Source organism: Falco punctatus, assembly GCF_963210335.1.
Source record: "Falco punctatus genome assembly, chromosome: 6".
Taxonomy (NCBI): domain Eukaryota; kingdom Metazoa; phylum Chordata; class Aves; order Falconiformes; family Falconidae; genus Falco; species Falco punctatus.
In genome coordinates this window covers 37,053,050-37,073,208 of record NC_137585.1, presented here as the reverse complement: position 1 = coordinate 37,073,208, position 20,159 = coordinate 37,053,050, and the positions used below count along the sequence as shown (strand labels likewise).

The 20,159-nt window shown below is 41.6% G+C and overlaps 1 protein-coding gene across 10 annotated transcripts in view; it reads left to right on the top strand.

Annotated features, from left to right (window-relative positions):
* Window positions 1-20,159, top strand: part of TCF20 (transcription factor 20) — a 135,504-nt gene that overhangs the window by 90,392 nt on the left and 24,953 nt on the right. For 9 of the 10 annotated variants that reach the window (XM_080393090.1, XM_080393084.1, XM_080393088.1 and 6 more), the window contains one exon: window positions 96-5,738. In XM_080393090.1, the coding sequence (XP_080249216.1) occupies window positions 132-5,738 (5,607 nt within the window). In that variant the 5' untranslated portion in view covers window positions 96-131. The remainder of the gene's footprint in view (window positions 1-95; window positions 5,739-20,159) is intronic. The other variant, XM_080393085.1, reaches the window with a different exon arrangement.

Here is a 20,159-nt window from a genome sequence, read left to right as displayed (position 1 = left end):
ACAGTGAAATTGAGCAGTGGTATTGATGTGACTGCTACGATATGGGTGCTATACCTTTTTTTTTTTCTCTCTCTCTTTCTCTCTCTCCCATTTAGGAGGGCTTTTGAGCTGCCGCTCTGCTGCTGAACAGCATGCAGTCCTTTCGGGAGCAAAGTAGTTATCACGGAAACCAGCAGAGCTACCCACAGGAAGTGCACGGTTCATCCCGACTGGAAGAGTTCAGCCCTCGCCAGCAGGCCCAGATGTTCCAGAGCTTTGGAGGAGGTGCTGGCAGTGGACGTCGTGGAGCAACAGGAGCCTCTACAGCAATGCCTGGTGAGAGCTCTGGCCATCAGAGCTACCAAGGTTTCAGAAAAGAAGCAGGAGAGTTTTACTATATGGCTGCCAACAAAGATCCAGTGGTGTCAGGAGGGCAGCAGCCACCTCAGCGCAGGCCTTCTGGACCAGTACAGAGCTATGGGCCCCCTCAAGGGGGTAGCTTTGGGAGTCAGTATGGGAGTGAGGGACATGTGGGCCAGTTTCAAACACAGCATTCAACCCTTGGGGGTGTATCACACTATCAACAGGATTATACTGGTCCTTTTTCTCCAGGGAGTGCCCAGTATCAGCAGCAGGCTTCTGGTCAGCAGCAGCAGGTGCAGCAGCTGAGACAGCAGATCTATCAATCTCATCAGCCTTTACCCCAGGCTTCCAGCCAGTCTGCTTCTAGCACCTCACACTTGCAGCCAATGCAGCGTCCATCCACCCTGCCTTCCTCTGCTTCTGGGTACCAATTACGAGTGGGTCAGTTCAGCCAACACTATCAGCCACCTTCATCGTCATCATCCTCCTCTTTCCCCTCCCCGCAGCGTTTTGGCCAGTCAGGACAGAACTATGATGGAAGCTACAGTGTGAATTCTGGGTCGCAGTATGAAGGTCATGCTGTGGGTTCCAATGCACAGGCATATGGGACCCAGTCAAACTACAGCTTTCAGACTCAACCGATGAAAAGCTTCGAGCAGTCTAAGCTGCCCCAAAGTGGGCAACAGGGGCAGCAGCAACAGCACCCACCTCAGCATGTAATGCAGTATTCAAATGCTGCCACCAAGCTCTCTCTTCAAAGTCAAGTGGGACAGTACAGCCAGACTGAAGTTCCTGTAAGGTCACCGATGCAGTTCCACCAAAACTTCAGTCCAATCTCTAATCCATCTCCTGCAGCATCTGTGGTTCAGTCTCCAAGCTGCAGCTCTACCCCTTCTCCACTCATGCCAGGTGGAGAAAATCTCCAGTGTGGGCAAGGCAACATGTCTATGGGTTCTAGAAACCGAATTCTGCAGATGATGCCTCAGCTTAGTCCTACGCCATCTATGATGCCAAGCCCCAATGCTCATGCAGGGGGATTCAAAGGGTTTGGGCTGGAAGGACTGCAGGAAAAAAGGCTCACAGATCCAGGGCTGAGCAGCCTGAGTGCTCTTAGTTCTCAAGTGGCCAATCTGCCCAATACAGTCCAGCACATGTTGCTTTCGGATGCCTTGGCACCTCAGAAGAAAAATTCCAAAAGGTCATCCTCGTCAAAGAAGGCTGACAGCTGCACCAACTCAGAAGGCTCCTCTCAGGCAGAAGAGCAACTCAAGTCTCCCCTGGCAGAGTCCCTTGATGGTGGCTGTTCCAGTAGTTCAGAGGATCATGGGGAAAGGGTGAGACAGCTGAGTGGCCAAAGCACCAGCTCAGACAACACTTACAAAGGGGGTAACTTGGAGGGATCCAACTCCTCACCAGCACAAGGCTCTCAGAATGAGCCATCAAAACTCAGCAGCAGCCCAGCAGCTAGGGAAGAGGTGGCCTCCCCTGATGGGAAGGAAGCTGTAGTGGCCGTGGAAAATGCCCCAAAAGTGAATGAAAAGGCAGTTGGGGTGATTGTTTCCCGGGAAGCCATGACAGGAAGAGTAGAAAAGTCAGGCGGACAAGATAAACCTGCACAAGAAGATGCTTCCACAGCCACTCAGGCACCAGCTAGTGCTAGTGGAACGAAAGAAGCTGGGCATACAGGGGCACAGGCAGAAACTCAAGGAGGAAGTAAAGGGAGCAAAAGTGGAGATAACACTAACCACAATGGAGAGGGGAACAGCCAGCCTGGTCATGCAGTTGTTGGGCCAAATTTTCCTGCAAGAACAGAACCTTCCAAATCTCCTGGTAGTTTAAGATACAGCTACAAGGATAGTATAGCAGCTGGCATACAGAGAAATATTGGTGGCTTTCCACAGTATCCTTCTGGTCAAGAAAAAGGGGATTTTCCAGGGCACAGTGAGCGCAAAGGCCGGAATGAGAAGTTTCCTAGCCTCCTACAGGAGGTCTTACAGGGGTACCACCATCATCCAGACAGAAGGTATTCTAGGAATGCACAAGAGCATTCTGGGATGGCTGGGAGTTTAGAGGGAGCCATGAGGCCCAATATCTTAATTAGTCAAACCAATGAATTGACCAATAGAGGCCTCTTAAATAAAAGTATGGGGTCTCTCCTGGAAGGCCCTCACTGGGGTCCGTGGGATAGGAAGTCTAGCGGCACAGCTTCTGACATGAAGCAGATAAATCTAGCTGATTACCCTATTGCTAGAAAGTTTGATGTGGAGTCTCAGTCTTCTGCCCATGAAGGAGGAGCACTCTCAGAGAGGAGATCAGTGATCTGTGACATATCTCCATTAAGGCAACTTGTCAGAGATCCTGGCCCTCACCCAATGGGGCACATGGGTCCTGAGGCCAGAAGTGGAAGGAGTGAACGTCTTGCCCCTGGTTTAAGTCAGTCAGTAATACTCCCTGGTGGTTTAGTATCCATGGAAACAAAGATGAAAGCTCACAGTGGGCAAATAAAAGAAGAAGATTTTGAACAGTCAAAGAGCTCAGCTAGTCTCAATAATAAAAAAACAGGAGACCATTGTCATCCTGCTGGCATCAAGCATGAATCTTTCCGAGGCAACGCTAGCCCTGGAGCTGCAGTCTCCGATGCTGCTCCAGATTACATTCCCCAGCAGGACAGCAGATCAACACAAATGAGACGAGCACCTGGCAGAACTGGAAGCAGCAGGGGTAAATCACCTTCTCAGTTTCAGGACCTTGCTGATAAGCTGAAAATGTCACCAGGCAGAAGCAGAGGCCCAGGGACAGATCTGCATCACATGAACCCACACATGACACTATCTGAAAGAGTTAACAGAGGTTCCTTGCATTCTGCTTACCCTCAGAATTCAGAAGGCCCATCTTTGGCTTCAGCATATCACACAAATGCTAGGCCTCATGCTTTTGGTGACCCTAACCAGAGTTTAAATTCCCAGTATCATTACAAGAGACAGATATACCAGCAACAGCAGGAAGAATACAAAGATTGGGCAAGCAGCACTGCTCAGGGTGTGATTGCTGCAGCTCAGCACAGGCAGGAAGGAGCGAGGAAGAGCCCAAGACAACAGCAGTTTCTGGAAAGAGTAAGGAGTCCCTTAAAAAATGACAAGGATGGAATGATGTACCTTCAAGGTAGCTCTTATCATGATACTGGAAGCCAGGAAGTTGGGCGCTGTGTTATGGGGAGTGACAGTACTCAGAGCAAATGCACTGAACTGAAACATGGCAACCAGAAGTTGCAGCATCACGAATCTGGTTGGGACCTCTCTCGGCAAACTTCTCCTGCCAAAAGCAGTGGCCCTCTCGGAGCAGCCAACCAAAAAAGATTTTGTCCTCAAGAAAGCGATGGGCATCGACGAGAGGAATCTACAGATCTGCCCAAGCCTAGTAACGCCATGCTCAGGCTCCCTGGCCAGGAAGACCAGTCTCCTCAAAATCCATTAATTATGAGGAGAAGAGTCCGTTCTTTCATCTCGCCCATCCCTACCAAAAGACAGCCACAGGATATGAAGAACAGTGGCAGTGAAGATAAAGGGCGACTGATGACTTCAGCAAAAGAAGGAACTGATAAAACATACAACTCCTATGCCCATTCATCTCAAAGCCAAGATGTTGGCAAGTCAGTAGCAAAGGGTGATTCCTTCAAGGACCTGCCAAGTCCTGATAATAGGAATTGCCCTGCTGTTTCCCTCACAAGCCCGGCTAAGACCAAAATATTGCCCCCAAGAAAGGGGCGAGGATTAAAACTGGAAGCTATTGTTCAAAAAATTACATCCCCCAATATTAGGAGAAGTGTTTCTACCAACAGTGCTGAAACTGGTGCAGATACTGTCACTCTTGATGACATCCTGTCCCTTAAGAGTGGACCTGAAGGGGGAGGTGTGTCTGGACATGGACCAGAGGCTGAGAAGAGAAAAGGAGAGATATCATCAGATCAAGTGGGGCCAGCAAGCCAGGATACAACTGGTGAAATAACTGTTCCAAGATCTTCAGAAGAGTGGCAAAGCAGTGAGGATGATAAAACCAAGAAAGAGGTCCCTGAAACTGCCAGTATTGGTAAAGAAGGAGCAGGATCCAGTGCAGCACCACCACCTTCTCAGAAGTCAGGTGGTCAGGGAAGGTCTGATGGATCTGTAAGTGGAGGTGGATCTCTGACCTTTTCAGACTCAAAAACAATTTCCCCTTCGAGTGTGTTTACTTCTGAATCAAATCCAAAGTCTGAGGAAAAAGATGGAGATGTGACAAACATTTCACCCAAGCCAGATGGTTTCCCTCCAAAGGGATATTTTCCCTCTGGAAAGAAAAAGGGGAGGCCAATTGGGAGCGTGAACAAGCAGAAGAAGCAGCAGCAGCAGCAGCAACAACAGCAGCAACTGCCACCGCCCCCACCACCCCCACCAGTACCTTCACAGTCTTCAGAAGGGGTAGGTGGTGGTGAGCCAAAGCCGAAGAGGCAAAGGAGGGAGAGGCGAAAACCTGCAGCGCAGCCACGGAAACGGAAGCCTAGACGTGCTGCTCCAATTGTGGAGCCTCAAGAACCAGAGATCAAGCTTAAATATGCTACCCAGTCTGTAGATAAAACTGACTCCAAGAACAAGTCCTTTTTCCCTTATATTCATGTGGTAAACAAGTGTGAATTAGGCGCTGTGTGCACAATCATTAATGCAGAGGAAGAGGAGCAGAACAAATTGGTGAGGGGTCGGAAAGGACAGAGGTCTTCAACACCCCCTCCTAGCAACGCAGAGAGCAAAGTGCTGCCCACCTCAACTTTCATGCTGCAGGGCCCTGTAGTAACAGAGTCTTCTGTCTTAGGGCATCTGGTTTGCTGCCTGTGTGGCAAATGGGCCAGCTATCGCAACATGGGTGACCTCTTTGGTCCTTTCTACCCCCAGGATTACGCAGCCACCTTGCCCAAGAACCCACCTCCAAAGAGGGCCACGGAAATGCAGAGCAAAGTCAAGGTACGGCACAAAAGTGCTTCTAATGGTTCCAAGACAGATACGGAAGAGGAGGAGGAACAGCAACAACAGAAGGAACAAAGAAGCCTAGCTGCTCATCCCCGCTTTAAGAGGCGGCACCGCTCTGAGGACTGTAGCGGAGCCTCTCGGTCACTTTCAAGGGGAGCTTCTTGTAAAAAAGCAACCACTGATGGTGGCAGTGGTGGTGAAAAGACTCCTTTGGACACAAAACCCTCTATGCCCACTTCAGAAGGTGGCACTGAGCTGGAGTTACAAATTCCTGAACTACCTCTTGACAGCAATGAATTTTGGGTCCATGAGGGTTGTATTCTCTGGGCCAATGGGATCTACCTGGTCTGTGGCAGGCTCTATGGGCTGCAGGAAGCTGTGGAGATTGCAAGAGAGATGGTGAGTACCTAACCTTACTATACAAAATTATTTTTTTCATTTGCAGTATGCATACCATTTGGAATACTATTGTTTCTTGGTTTTCCTGTGTCTTAACAATAATCTTTCATCTTAAATAAATGTCTAGTGATGTCCTTTTGATGGCCTCATTTAGATCTCTGCCGCACCTGCCCAGACAAATTTTTCAGGCATCAAAAAGCTGGATGCTCATTACCTACTAAAAGTTCTGGATGTCCAAAGGCTTCCTCGTGACTACAATGATCTTTTTTTCCCCTCCTTATTCTGTCCTATTAGATATTTAGTATTTTCTAGGGCTTTTCTTAGGGTCATATAGTGAAAGGACAAGTGGCAGCAGACACAAATTGCAACAAAGAAAATTCCAGTTCAGTATTGGGCAAAAAATTTCACAGTGGAGGTGGTCAAACACCGGATTGAGGGAGGGTGAATGATAGAGAAGCTGTGGAATATGTTTTTGGAGGTGCACAAATGTGACTGGACAAAGCCCTAAGCAAAACCCACTTGACCTCTGAAGTTGGTTTTAGCTTCAGTTGGCTCTGCTTTTAGCAGGAGTCTCTTCCAATGTAAGTTATTCCGTGAACGTAATACATATTACACAGCCGTAGGAGAAATTTACAGTTGCTATAAAGTGGATAGGGTAGAATTGCAGAGAGGTATGTAAGCATTGAGTGAATCATGGGTGGGTTTAGTATTGATGAATTCAGTATGAATTATGTCGCACATCATACTGATAATTGACTTTCTCCGAAGTGTGAGTATATGAGTGAAAAGAAGTAGGTAAAATCAAAGCAGGGTCAAGGAGAAAACTTTATTCACAACTGCCTGCTTGTGGTTGGAGATCCTTGCTATTCTTGATTTTTCTGAGACAGAAGCTGATGCTTTAAAACCACATGTACGTGGCTTGTTTTGCCATCATCCCTGTGCTGCATCCCTTTCTTTATGGTTACCTTTTGCTTTGTGCTCTCTGTCCTAGGCCAGACTGTGGAAGAGGCACTAGACTACTTTCTCCTGTCTCCTTCAGATTTTTCCTTTTCTAAACAGCGTTAGGATCTGTTTTTTATCTTCTCTTCTCTCTGTGTTGTTACATCCAGCATGCTTGTTTCTTCCCTGTGAGCTTTTTCTTTTCAAGTTTGATTCCTGGCTTGTTCTGAATTTTCACTCACTGTTCTTTGACAGTAATTACATGCTTCTTTGCCCTAACTTGATTAGGCCTGCATTCTTGTTTCTAGCCTCTCATTAAACAAAGTCAGTTAATTTCATTTGGTTTTCATCAAGCCATGCCTTTATGCTAGTTCTGATGCAACTGCTGAATTTCTTGTCTCTGATAATGGCAAGGTTTCCTCCAGGATTTCCGCCACCCTCTGGATTCTACTTGCCATGTGGCCGTGCTTTTGTATGTCTTGTAGTTCACCACTATTTTGAAGTTGGATCATTCCAGCCTGATTTTCCCTTTTCCCTGTTTTTAGCTTGTGTGTTTCATTTATGATTTTTGTTTTCCCAACAGCAGATGTCTTTTATGCAAGTTCTTGAACCACTTGAGTTATCCTCCAGCCATCCTTTTTGTGTTCCTGTACCTGCAAAGGGTGTATGCCTGGCAGAAATATGCCAGGCTGGTGGGCTTTAATCAAACTTGTTGAATAGTAGCCTGTTAACCACAACATTTTTATATCGATTTTGCATGTTGTTTGACATCTAGTTCTTTCTCTGCATGGGATCTTAATGACTTTCTGACTGAATACACTTTGACCTGTCCTTTATCACTATTTTCCAACTGTTATGTTTGTCACAGAAGGTGGCGTGTTTTTCTCCTCTTCTTAACCCTTTCATCTGCCCTTATGGCACCATACAAGAACATCTCCTTATCTTGCTTGAACCTTGTGTCCTTTCTCTCTACCTCTTTCCTTTAATCACTTGCTCAACTCCTAGCTTTGCTTTTCCCTGATAGTACCTGTAGACATGAGTGTTTTCCATTCTTTCAAAAAAGAACTGTACAAAATGCCTGTGGCCTTGCTTGCCTTTGCAACTACCTCTTAATTTCCTTTCCTTTTTTCATCTCAAAGTGCTTTGAGTGCATTGTCTGGGGCTCTTGTCCTGCAACTTCAATTGTGCTCTACTACAATTATAGTCAGTGTTTATGGTGATCTTTTCCTAGCTAAGGTTCAGATCCAGTACTTCATTTTCCTTTCCCTGTCAGCTGCATTTGTCACTATCAGCTGTGCTGCTCTTGGAAGTGTTGTTCCATCTTTGTTTCCTGTCTGTGTCCTCTTTTGATTACCTCCTTTCTTTCCACTGTTTTTTGCAGAGGCTGTTTATTACTCCCAGCTTTTTGTGTGGGGTTCATTGAAGTTCTGCTTGTGCTTTCCTTCTTTTTATCCTGGAATACCATGCTTTTGGGTAGCTTTTGATAACCTGGTCACTTTTTTCTAGAGTCTTGTGAAGCTTCCTTTTTGCTCCAGAATCATGATGTGTTCTGCCGCAAACTTAAAAATTGTTCTTGAATTCATGGTGAGTTCTTAGACTGTCACTTCAAAATGTGGCTCTTAATCTACACCATCCTTACTCCACTGTCTGCCATCTTGTTCTGATTTTCTTGTCACTCAGATTCGCATTCTCGTTTGATTATGAAGTTATTTCTTCCTAATCCTTTGTATTTAAGGCTGTAAGAAATAACGCTTACTTTGTTTATGGGAAGTAATATGTAGCATTTTGGTGCTCTCCACTGTTCTGTCTGGGTCTGGTTTTAATCTAATTATAAGAATCTAAACTTTCAGAGGCAGGGACTGTTTTCTTGTGTGTTTCTTGTGCTTTATTCTGATAATGTCTTATACGAATACATTAAAAAGTATCCTAGCAGAATGCTGGGCTCTTCTGCATTGCATCCTGAGAGTAATCCATCTTTCTCTTTCACCTGTGTCACAAATAATGGAATAGGTTTTCTCCTAGCATTATTTTTTCCTTAACCTTTTAATCCTATTGTAGCAAATTTGAGTGCTGTATTCTTCTCTGGAAGCAGTATATCCTCCCTTTCAGTTAGGGGACAGTTAATGTGCAACATGAAGATTGCAGTCAGGATATTCAGAGGTGTACCTGCCAGAAGCCATCCCCAGGCAGTGGGAAGGCTCTGTTGAACTAGACTCTTTTGCCCTGCTGCCTGAGGATAGCCTTCTGGCTCAGACGGCTGACTTCTTATGCTTGTTGCGTATGCTCTTTCTTTACCTCTTCCTTGATTTGCAAGTGCGTTTTCTTTTTGTTCCCTCTGATGTGCAGTCCATCAGTGCTAGTGTCCTGCAAAAGCAGATGTGCAAATCACGTAACTACTTGCTAGCCGGAGAGAGTAGACAGATGTGTGCACAAGCATACAGGAGTCTAGGTCTTTGATTTGGTCTAGGGTAAGAAAGGACATTAGTTTATGGTATATGAAGGGTCGTGAGCCTGCAAGTGAATAATTCATGTGTGTAACATATTCTCTGCAAATGAAATACTGCCATAATTTAAAATCTTTGTACACTGTTTGTAATACCCACAAAGGGCAAATGCTCACCAAATTTAAACTGAATCCATACCATTAAAGGAGTTGAAATATTATTTTTCTATTAGAGATCTGGCTCTATTGTTGTTGCTTATGCAGCATCCTACTATAGACATAGAAACTTAAACTTCTAGTCTTAGACCATAAACCATTGAACCATGATGTAGAGGTAATGGCATAAGTAACCTTCCCTGTATTTCTTCTCACACAAACTCACCTGTTTTCTCACATGGAAATTTATAATTTCCCCCCTCCCCCCGACACCTCTGTTTATCCTTGCCTTCCAGATTCAGGAAGGAATTTGAAGCATTTTTCTTGTTATGTTGAATTTTCTGGTCCTTATATGAATAAATGTCTGTGTCTCGCTACACTTTTTTGAGAATAATTTCGTAGTCAATCTCAAGGCTTAACATTTGTGAGGTTGCTGAAAGATCGACTTACACTAAATGCTCTAGAAGAATTTGAGATAAGAACGTATTGTCTTAAAAAGGTTTATCAAACTGTGAAGTGACTCTCCTGAGTGTTGACCTTTCCTTAAAGTCTGATTTCACCCTAGACTGGAAATGGTGTGAATGTATTACCTTTTAAGTGGCAGTCCAGCTGGTTTCCAAAGTGCTAGAATCTGCCTTTCTCAAAGGCAAAAAGTTGTTCCTCCTATTCTGGCCACTCTAGAAGGCTTCTTGGTTCTGAGAACATGAGTAGCTGATCAGATTTACTGGACTGCTTCAGATGCAGAATGGCTTAATACTCCTTAATTTAAGTTTCAATTTAGTTACCCCAGCAGGTGGACCTACCTGCCAAGTAGTTTCTCTTTCTCTCTTAAACTGCTTGTTAAACCATAGTAAGGGTGCTAACTGGCTTTCTTGCAGTTAGTCATTCTTGGTTCCGAGGTTAATGAAGTGTCTTGATCTAAAAAAATACTGTCCCCCTAGTGCTGGATGATCCTGTTGCCTATAAAATGCTTTCAAATATTGAAGGTGGCCAGACACATGTTTTAGACTAGGTAAAGCAGATTATAATGATACCAGGTAAGATCTTTGCCTTCTGATACTAAGAATCTTGCAGCAGGTTTGAAAATACATCCATATTCTTCCTCTGGACATTTTTTTTGTCTCTCTTTTTACAGTCATGACAAGCATTTCTTTGCATTTATACGTTTGGAAAACTAACAGTTGCATGCAGTTGCTATAAATACTTTTAAGAAACAGCTTCCTATCTTGTTTATCTTCTCATTGTTTTCCTATTCATGAGAAACTTTCATGCAAGATGAAATCTTGGTTACCTTTGAAACGAGCAAAATTATGGTTTACTTTAGTAGTTGTCAGCAGATTTAATGTTCTAAAGAATTGGTCTTTATTGTCGGTATTAAGTTTAAGCTGTAAGTGAAGAGTAGAACAATGTAGAGAATGTGCTTTGTGTTAGGTTGAGTTGCAGAATCAAAGAAAATAGTTCTATTGTTTTCTAAAAAGTTGTTCACTAGGAGTGGTATGTTGTTTCTTGGAAACGTGTTTTATAAAACACTGCTTTTTGCAAGGCAGAGGCTCTGGCTTAGTACAGGTATTACTTATGGGTTTTGGAGTCTTGTGGTTGGTGTAGGTTTTTTTTCTTCTCCCCCTTCCCCACTGTAAGAATTGACCTTGCTGAAGATAAATGTAGCTCTTGTTTCCCTGTGAAAGGAATACTTGTTTATTCCTCTTTTAAAGATCTCTTTTGAAAAGGTCTAAAGAATGTAATGCTTTTCTCATCAATCTCTGCTTCGTTCCTAGCTTGAGGAATCTTTTAATCCTTATACATGGAAAGAAGTCCTTGGAACCTGTTTCCTATGTTGCTTCTTATTGAAAGGATTGTCTTGGGCTTCAGTCAGGAGAACTTAAGAATAATAAGCAGTGAAGGGTAAAATCTGCCCATGACCTACAGTATAATAGAAGGAGATTCTGGGCTTTCTCTCACCAAAATGGAATTTTGTTTGTCCAACTCCATGGATTATCTCTGAAAGCCTCCTGCTTACTTCAAGAGGAGAAATCTGCCTCCTTTAGGACTGTTAACAGCCTGTTCAGAAGGTCAGACTGACTTTGGAGAAAGTTCTTAAAACCCACAGAAGTTCCTGTCTGTCTTTCTTTGCAAATTGGTAACTTAGATATCTGAATTTTTCATTGCTGTTGGGCAGTAGCAGTTTTTTGGCTTACGTTGAGTGTGTCTTTAGAGCTGAAGATAGATTTATGTACACTATCCAGATTCTATGGAGAACGACTTCTGGTTTTACACAGAAAAGTTGTTCTTGACCACTTAGACTTCCACAGTATGGTATCTATGCAAATTTGTACCATAGAGGAAATAAGGATTGCCTGTCTATAATGTTTTGTTTAGTCTGCTTTCATAGAACCATTTTCTTTTGTTCACCTCTACTCTTCTGGACCCTAGCTGTAAATTGGGTAAAGAAAGGTGCCTAGAGGGATCACTAGGAATTAAGCTATTTATATTCCCAGATCTGGGAAATCAAAGTCTAACAAAAACACACTCTCACATTCTGTAAGTAATTGCTTTTAAAAGGTTCCTAACTGCGTGGCTAATCAAATGCTTGAACTAGGGAATCGGTATGAACTGAGAAAATTGTGGAAGGTTAACTACCTCTGGCAAAACAGTTTTTAGCCCCAGAAACCTGAGTAGCGTAGCACCATGAGTCTAAAGATGTCAGTTTATTGTGAATGTCTCATTTGGCACAGGTGTGCTTTGTTATCTATAAGCCAGCCTAGGAGTGAATTGGTGTCAAGACGCATGATCCTACTTTTTGCTCTTTGCAAGCTGCTTGCTTCCACTGTTTTGCTTGTGCTAGATCTGCCAACTGTGCATTTGCACGGTGGGTTGATTTTTAGCTGGCTAATCCATCAGAAGACTAGCTTGGGGTAGGGGATCTTTGTGCCAGATTAAGCAGATTCAGATGGCTGTTCTGAACTGTTTGCTGTGTCTGACAGGGAAGGCCCTTTCTGCTGGTAGTTACAACCATTAGATCAAGTTAGCCATGAAACGAAATCATGCCCCGGTGCCAGCACTACTTGAAAGTAGTTTAGGCCCACAGTCCTACTATTTCTGAGTGTTGGGAGATGAATGCTTGCCATTTATTCATTATCCTTCTTTTTAGAAAAGAAAAAATGTGCAGAACCAAACCTCTATTCCTCCCCTCCCCACCCCCCCCACCCCTCAAAAAAAAAAAAAAAAGGCCCCTCAAGTGAAATTCTGCATCAGGTCAGGGTTCAGTTGAAATAGTAATCTGCTGCTTCAAAGACCACATGCATGACAAACACAGGAAGAAAAACCTGTGTTTCTTACACCCAGACCTGTACTAGTAGGGAAAAATTTCCAGAGTAGGAAGAAGTGACACTGGAGCTTGTTAATTTTTCACTGTGGGGGGAAAGGGAAACCAGTAACGAATTTAAAAGCTGCCCATTAGCAGTGGTTTAAAAAGGGTATATTGAGAACACTGCTTATTTTTATCTCTGGCAACAGATTTTAGTATGCTTTAATCCCCTCAAGTGTGGAATGACACAGAATCTTGAGGCACCTTTTACAATTACCCGTAAAGTGGTACGGTTCTTGGTTTTCATTGATGGACTATGTGCAAAAACCTAGTTGCCCCTGCTGGAAATGTGCTTTTTCTTGAAGACAGTCCTTAATATAATTAGTTTAACATTCATTTTCATTCCTCGGGAAATGGCAGCATCTTTAATTTTCTTCTGCAGTGTTACAAAAATAAGGAAGCATGATATTATGGGTGGAGAAGAAATTCTGAAAGACAGGCTGAATAATGAACTTCAGATTCATTTTTCTCGGGCATTGCCATCTGCTGTGCTGCTGAAACTCTCTGTGCTGTTATGACTCCTGATCTGTAAGAGTGTGCTGCCACAGAGATGAGAACCTGATAGGAGCCCCTGTTGTATCTCAATTCATTGCCTTCCTCTGGTAGGAGTGTGAATGACTAGTGCTACAGCACTTTGTAACTCACAGCAGCTCTGTGTATGGGTATCACAAGCTTCAGATGCCAGAGGTGAGCAGACAGAATCCACATTGATGTTTCTGATACATGTATATTGGTATACTGAGTGACTAGAAGCCATTAATTACATTGTGAAATGAAGGTGGCTTTCCTTGGCTTTACTGTGAGTAGAAATCGGGTAAAACTGGTACAACATATTAGTGAGCATGGATTATAGATGGCGAGAAGTACAGTTTAGTTGAAGTCTCAAACATAAAGATGATGTTGGGAAAATACTTTTCCAGTATTGATCTTTTGTGTGGGGGCAGAGAGAAATGAAGGGTGGGTAAGTAGATGAGCAATTTCTGTGCATCTTTACTAGCAGACTTGTTTGCCATTAGTTTATCCCGAAGTATGAGCATTATGTTTGTGTCTGCATGTGGGTTTATATTTTACTGTTAGTCTAGCATGTGGAGTGAGGAAAGCAGAAAATAGATTTACTGACAATAGAATGCTGGGAAAGAATAGGATGTTTAACCACTTATATTAGTTGTAGCCAGGAACACTGGAAACTTGTATGTAAAAAGCAGCTTGCTCATTCCACAGTTGTGCCCTTTCTGTAAAGCATCATGGATCCTTGAAATCTATGTACAACATAATTTCAAAATATATTTAAGTAACTTTAATTTCTAAAAAGCTCTTCCAAATGTGAATGGGGCCTTCTCTGTGCAGGAGACTTCTAAACAAGGCTTTAGTGCTTCTGTCCAGCTATCCACAGGCTCACACAGTCCTTGTAAGATTTAAGTTGCCTGTTACCGTAGATATTACAAACTCTTGCTAAATTCTTAATAGCGAGTACATACACTCCATTTACGTGTCATTTTAGCTTGTATATTTTTAAGCTGTGCGGGCAAAAAGGTTGTTAAGATTCCCCAAAATTGGGGAGGATGGTTGTTGTGCTGTTTTTGTGGTGTTCTGTTAACTTAAGCTGAACTAACTTTTTTTAACATGGACTAATTCCAGATGGTAGTTACTTGAGCTGTATCCCTTTAACTTCATTAGAAGAATCCTACTAACAAGTGTTGAAGGACAATCAGGAACTCGAGAAGTTTATTCTGCCCCGTGCCTTTGTGTTGAAAATAGTCTATATTTGCATTTTTGCCTAGTTGTATGCGAACTTTTAAACAATTTTGAAAAAAAAATATTTAGTTTTGGATCTTTCTTTGCTTGTTCAGTTTGATGAGAGGTTAATTTTTGGAGTTAAGAATTCATTACTTTCTGTTATATAATATTGTATGGATTATTAGAATTACATTCTGTCTTTTGTAAGACTTTTTAAATAAAAAAATAGTTTCTGCATTTTATTTTTAAAATAAACATTATCCTGAATCCTTTGATCACTGAATAAGTAAAAATAAACTTCAACTGTACTGATGCTCTACCATTCATAATAAAGGAAAACTCTCTAAACACTGTAATGCAAACCAAGTTCATAAAAAGCTATATAAGCATAATGCTTTGTGCATTAGCCGGAGAGGGGTAGGAATGGTGCAGGCACAACTCGGACACCAATGTTGGTGTGAGATAAAAAAACAAAACAAAACAAAAAAACAACTAAGTACAATATTTCTATATTTAAAACTTTTTTCTTTTCAAAAGTAAATTTTCATCTTATCTGCCCATTATAAACCCCAGTATATTTAAGTAATGTGTTCTGAAACAGCTTAGATTAATTTCCCTAGATTTAGAAAGATGAGTAAAAATAAAACTGAACTGTCATGAGTATTCATGTAATAATTTTAGAAACTACAGCAAAATTAAAACTCAGGTTTTTGCCTTAAAGAATGTTACTCTGCAGAGACAAGAATTGGAGAAAAGAGCTTCTGTTTGTGATGCTCATTTTGCCTGAGGCTATGGAGGAAACCAGGAGCTGGGGTTCCTTCAATCTTAATTTTAAAACCATCCTTTTCAGCAAATCTTAACTATGCTACTCTTACACTGTTATGCTTTGGGTAGTTTTTCTTTCTTGACAGAGAAAATACTTTTTTGAAACAACTTCATACACTTAGCTGGACTCTGTATGAAGTATAGGATAGTCGTCATGGATAGAGCACTTTAGAAAAAAGTTATTAATGAAACTTCATTGTTACGGATTGGATCTCAGCCAGCTTCTTAGTGATTAAAGTTTAATTGCATGATGATTAGTTTTCATTAGTAAGCAATTAGCATTTAACAGCAGTCTTGTATTGCTAAAGCTATGGGTGAGCGCAAGTGGCTTGAGCCATGTTGAGAAGGTACGTAGCTGGAGATGTAGGCACAAAGTTGTTTGGGGGATATGGGGATGGGAATTCCAATGATAGTTGTCCTCCACAGCTTCTTCCTACTGCAGCATTGACCTAGGAGGGGAGATAGGAGTGGGGAATGGAGCACATTGGCCAGAACAGCACAGCCTGGACATAGGGCACAGGGACTGGCTGTGGATTAGCCCTCATGTAGGGAGTTAGCAAAACCAATAGTCTCCTTCAAAGGGCCCTTTGAAGTTCTGAGTTGCTCTCACAGTAATGCTGGTTTTCATAGTTCTATGCCGTTCCTTGCCACAACTAAAACTACTCCAAATTACCTCCCTGAACTTGATGAAATCCCCATTTTTACTGCAATAACACTCTTCCTTGCTTTGTGCCATGGTGGGGTAAAGCAGGGGAAAGATGAATGCAGGGCAAGGGCCGGGCAAAGTGAAATGGATGTGAGGTCCTAAGTGGAATAAGATGACAGTAGAAGGAGGTAGGAATATAGCAAAAGGTCAAGTCTCCTTTGCTGTTAAAGGTGTGAAAGAGAGAAGAGTATCCCTTGTAAACCACTTCTGTTCCGCTGAGAAGTCTGTTGTGAAGATGAAATATGGTGGTAATTTCATCTATGCTAAGTTAAGGGTTGTTAGAAGCTGTTCTTCTCCCCTGTGCCTCCCTTTCTGCCAGCACTTGCTCTGTGAGTGAGCCAAGTCAGGTAGCTAATCTGGCCAGCAAATTCTACACCCCTTCTCTTGCCCTCCTCATTTTTATCAAGCTATTTTTTTTTTGTTTTCTTGGACCAGGTTTCTTGACTTGTAGTGTCAGTACTGACACAGGGGAATGCCCCAGCTAGGGATAGGAGGGGGGAAGCAGGTTGAGCAAGTACAAACTGATGTCTTAAAATGGTCTGGAAGTGAGTGGACTGGTCAAGACCATGACTTCTGATAGAAAATTTTTCCAGAATGATATTAATAAGTGCACAAACCAGTAAATTCAATAAAAGGTACATTTTAAAATTTGTCTAAGGTGGTTCTCAAATTTATATAGCTTTACAGTATTTATTACTGATGTCAAGTGCAACCATCTCGTTGTCTAGCATATGAAAAGGTGGGTTTGTTTTGTAGTTATTATTCCATGACCAAGAAGCATTAGGGACAGGATGCTTCCTCCCCTCCTCTGGCTGAATTTGCCAGCTGAAGTAACCTAAAGCAGGCATTTCTCTTCTGCTAAAAGGACTAAAATAACTTCAGGTTCTTTTGAGAAATTCTGACAGTGCTCAGTGACTTGAATCGTGTAGATACACTTAAGTTGTCTTCAGACTTGCTAAACTGTTGGTAAGAGAAGACATAACAGCATAGGACTTAGCGTAAAATACCAGCCCTAGTCAAGATAAAAAGGCTGTGGTGAATGGCAAAGCCCGCCTAGGGCTGTGTGCTGCAGCTGCACTCTTTGTCAGTATCTGAGCTACTAGTGGTAAAAATAGATTGCATATGTCTTCCAGAGGTCTGGTTGCACAACTGAGTGTAGCATAAATACACTTATGTCTTACCTCAACCAGCTGGCTGTTGTCTGTGTCCTAAGCTTTCCTTCTGTTTGAGAAAGTATTAAAGGTGCATGTTAAAAACTGGTTGTGCAGTCTTCACTTACTACTAGTGAGGTTTTTTTTCTCCCCTGTATCTAGCTCCTTGCATACTTTCTTTTGATTTATGCTTCATTCTAACTCAGTCATATGTTTGTCTTTTTCTCATGGCGTATCATGTCACAAAATGTAGTTTAGTTGGTACTTTGCACTATACTGCTGTTAATTGCAGCTTTTCTTGCACCTCTGACTCCTTTATTCTTTCTTACTGAGAACTCGTGCTTGCTAAGTTTCAGAAAGTTACTGATGATTAAAGGAGACTGTCCAGCTTCATAAAAGACTTGCTGCTAAGGGAGGGGAAGGAGGAGGAAGGTATCCTTGCATGAATCTTTGAAACAGAAACTTTCTCTAAAAGACACTGCTGCTCAATGTGAAACTTAAAAGGAAAAAAAAAAGGGGGGGGGGGGGGGAATGGGAGGGAAAGATGACTCCACGTACTTGAGTTCAGGTGTGAGAGATGTGAATTTTTAAGATTTTGTGCTGTCAGAAATTCCCTGCATGGCCTTTGACAAGTCAATTGTTTATTCTGTAAAGCAGGCTTTAAAACCACTTATTTTGTGACCATTAAGACAAATTTGTTGGGTGCTTTGAAAATTGAAAGTAGAGTATGTGTTTAAATTATCGGATGTTCTTAATTAAATTGGAAGATTAGGGAGCTAATACAAGGTTGCATGTTTTAGGTGTGTAGATGTAATAGTAAGAAGTGAAATTTAAAGTTTGTTCGTGTGTCATTTAGCATCAAGTCCACAGAAGATAACAAAAATGTTTTGTGTTCATCTGATGTTCTCTTTACTTGTAGAAAGTTAAAATGCTGAAGATCCTAACTTGAATTCATTGCTATAATGTGTAAATTCATTACTATATTTAATTGTTAAATGTTTTCTGGGAAATAACTCTTCAAGTTAAATTTGATCACTAAAATTTCAAGGTTAACATGATGCATAACCAATGCTTTTCAGAAAACCAACAATTTTTTTTAGTTGCTAATTTTAGGAAATTGTTTAGGTTAGATTAGAAAAATTCCAGTACCCACGTTATAGGTACATAAAACTATTTTACGAGGTTTTAATGCAGTCTTAACTCCTACACTTAAATTCAATTATTTCTTCTTTGAAGTGTCACGCATTATCATTGGGGAGAATAAGGATTCTTTAGCAATGCCACATGGTATTATTCCTCTAAGCAGAAATCTGCAAAGGCAGTTCCTGGGGAACAGGAGTTTTGAATAGTTACCAATAAATTCAGTTTTCTGAACAAATAGCTTCAAGAGTAATGCCAAAAGAAGGATTTTTCATTCTGAGTCTGTGAAGCTGTCTAACAAACAAGACTTTACTACTGCCTTACTCTTCAGCTTTTGGGCTACCGCCTTTAGAAGACAGAGAATAAGAAATGAGAAGGGGTGGGCCTGTGTAAAACAAATGAAAAACAAAATGAAAATGCCTGAATCCTTCAATTTCTGCTTCAGGTGAAAAAATTTCCCTTTGATCTTGCACAGTGACTGATTTCTAGTAGTCTATGGCTCATACCAGTCCTTTTTATCTTAGTATAGATTGATCCGGATTTATAAAAACTGAAGACATGGCTTGCAAATAGATAGAATTACTGCCTTTACCTCGATTCAGCAGTGTTCTGAGCCTGAAAGATTTTTGTTAGATTCTGGGTTTTTTTCCCCTTCAGATGTGGGGAGAACCATGCAGCTCCATAATTCTTAAGACGGAGGAAGTTCTTCCCCCAGGAGAACAACGTTAAGTCTGTCCTTTAAGGAAACTACTGACACTACTTCAGCTGCTTTGTAATATCCAGCTGGAATGCCATCCGGCCTTGGACTTCTGCTGCTGCTATTTATATTCGCTGCCACTTCTAAACTGCAGCTAGCTCATACAAAGTTTTCCTGTGTTGTGTGTCTCTGGCAAACCTACAGACCTTAGATATTTTTTAATAAATTTAGCTTACAATTAGTGAAAAATAGCTATTATTGTAATGGGTAGTTTAAGCAGCACATGTATCATTATGGTTTGTAGGGTTTTTTCTTGATGATTGTTGAATAGTGAAATAACATATTCCTCTTCAAACCTATTCAGGTTTTGGGCCAGCAAACATTATTTTATATAGAGCACCTCCTCTGTATCAGAGGTAGTTTTATCAATGTGTGTTACTAATTTGTTTAGTTTTCTTCAACTGTCATTATTTATTGCTCTGTGGTTTGTGAGCTTGTATCTTTTCAATTTATTTATTTATTATTTTACACTGATGTGTTACTTGATGGCTTATCACTAAAAAGAGATGTACTGACTTGCAGAAATTTCTCCTTCTGCAAGCATTGTTTCTTTACCTTTTTTCTTGGATTCATTTCACCTGCTATTGTTGCTCATCTTCGTCTGCTTTTCCTGGGTAGTAGCAACAGCCACCAGTGACCCCAGGAATATTTCTGTGCACTTTGCTACTCCTTATTATAACTCTCCTACCAGCTACTGCTTCAGCAGCTTTCTGGGGGACCTGTCTACTTGTTGTTAACTCTTTTAACAGTATTGAGCAGTATTTTTATTTGCTAGCCTTTTTCTAGAGAGGCAACTTGTTCATTTTCCGGTAAGATGAGCATTGTACCTTTTTTACCTATCCTTACTTGCAGTGGAGTCTATTTTTCCTGCACAATAGGAGCAGCTCTCTAGACCATAATTTAAGAATCTGTATTCGTATGAATGAGTAAATGTATATTTGGAATACTGTTACAAAATTTTTTTCCCTAACTATCATTTTTGCATACCTACCTCTTTCACATTGATCTGATGGCTTCCTCTTATGCCTCGAACATAAGTTACTCATCGTTATTTCATCTGCCTTCATCCTGCTTCTTTTTCTTCTTTCAGTTTCAAGAACTTACAGTCTTCTTCCAATTAGTGCATCCTAGCTAATTTTATAATTTCCTAAATGAAGTGCCTCACTTTCAAAACACTGCACGTTTACATTTGTTTTTCTTCAT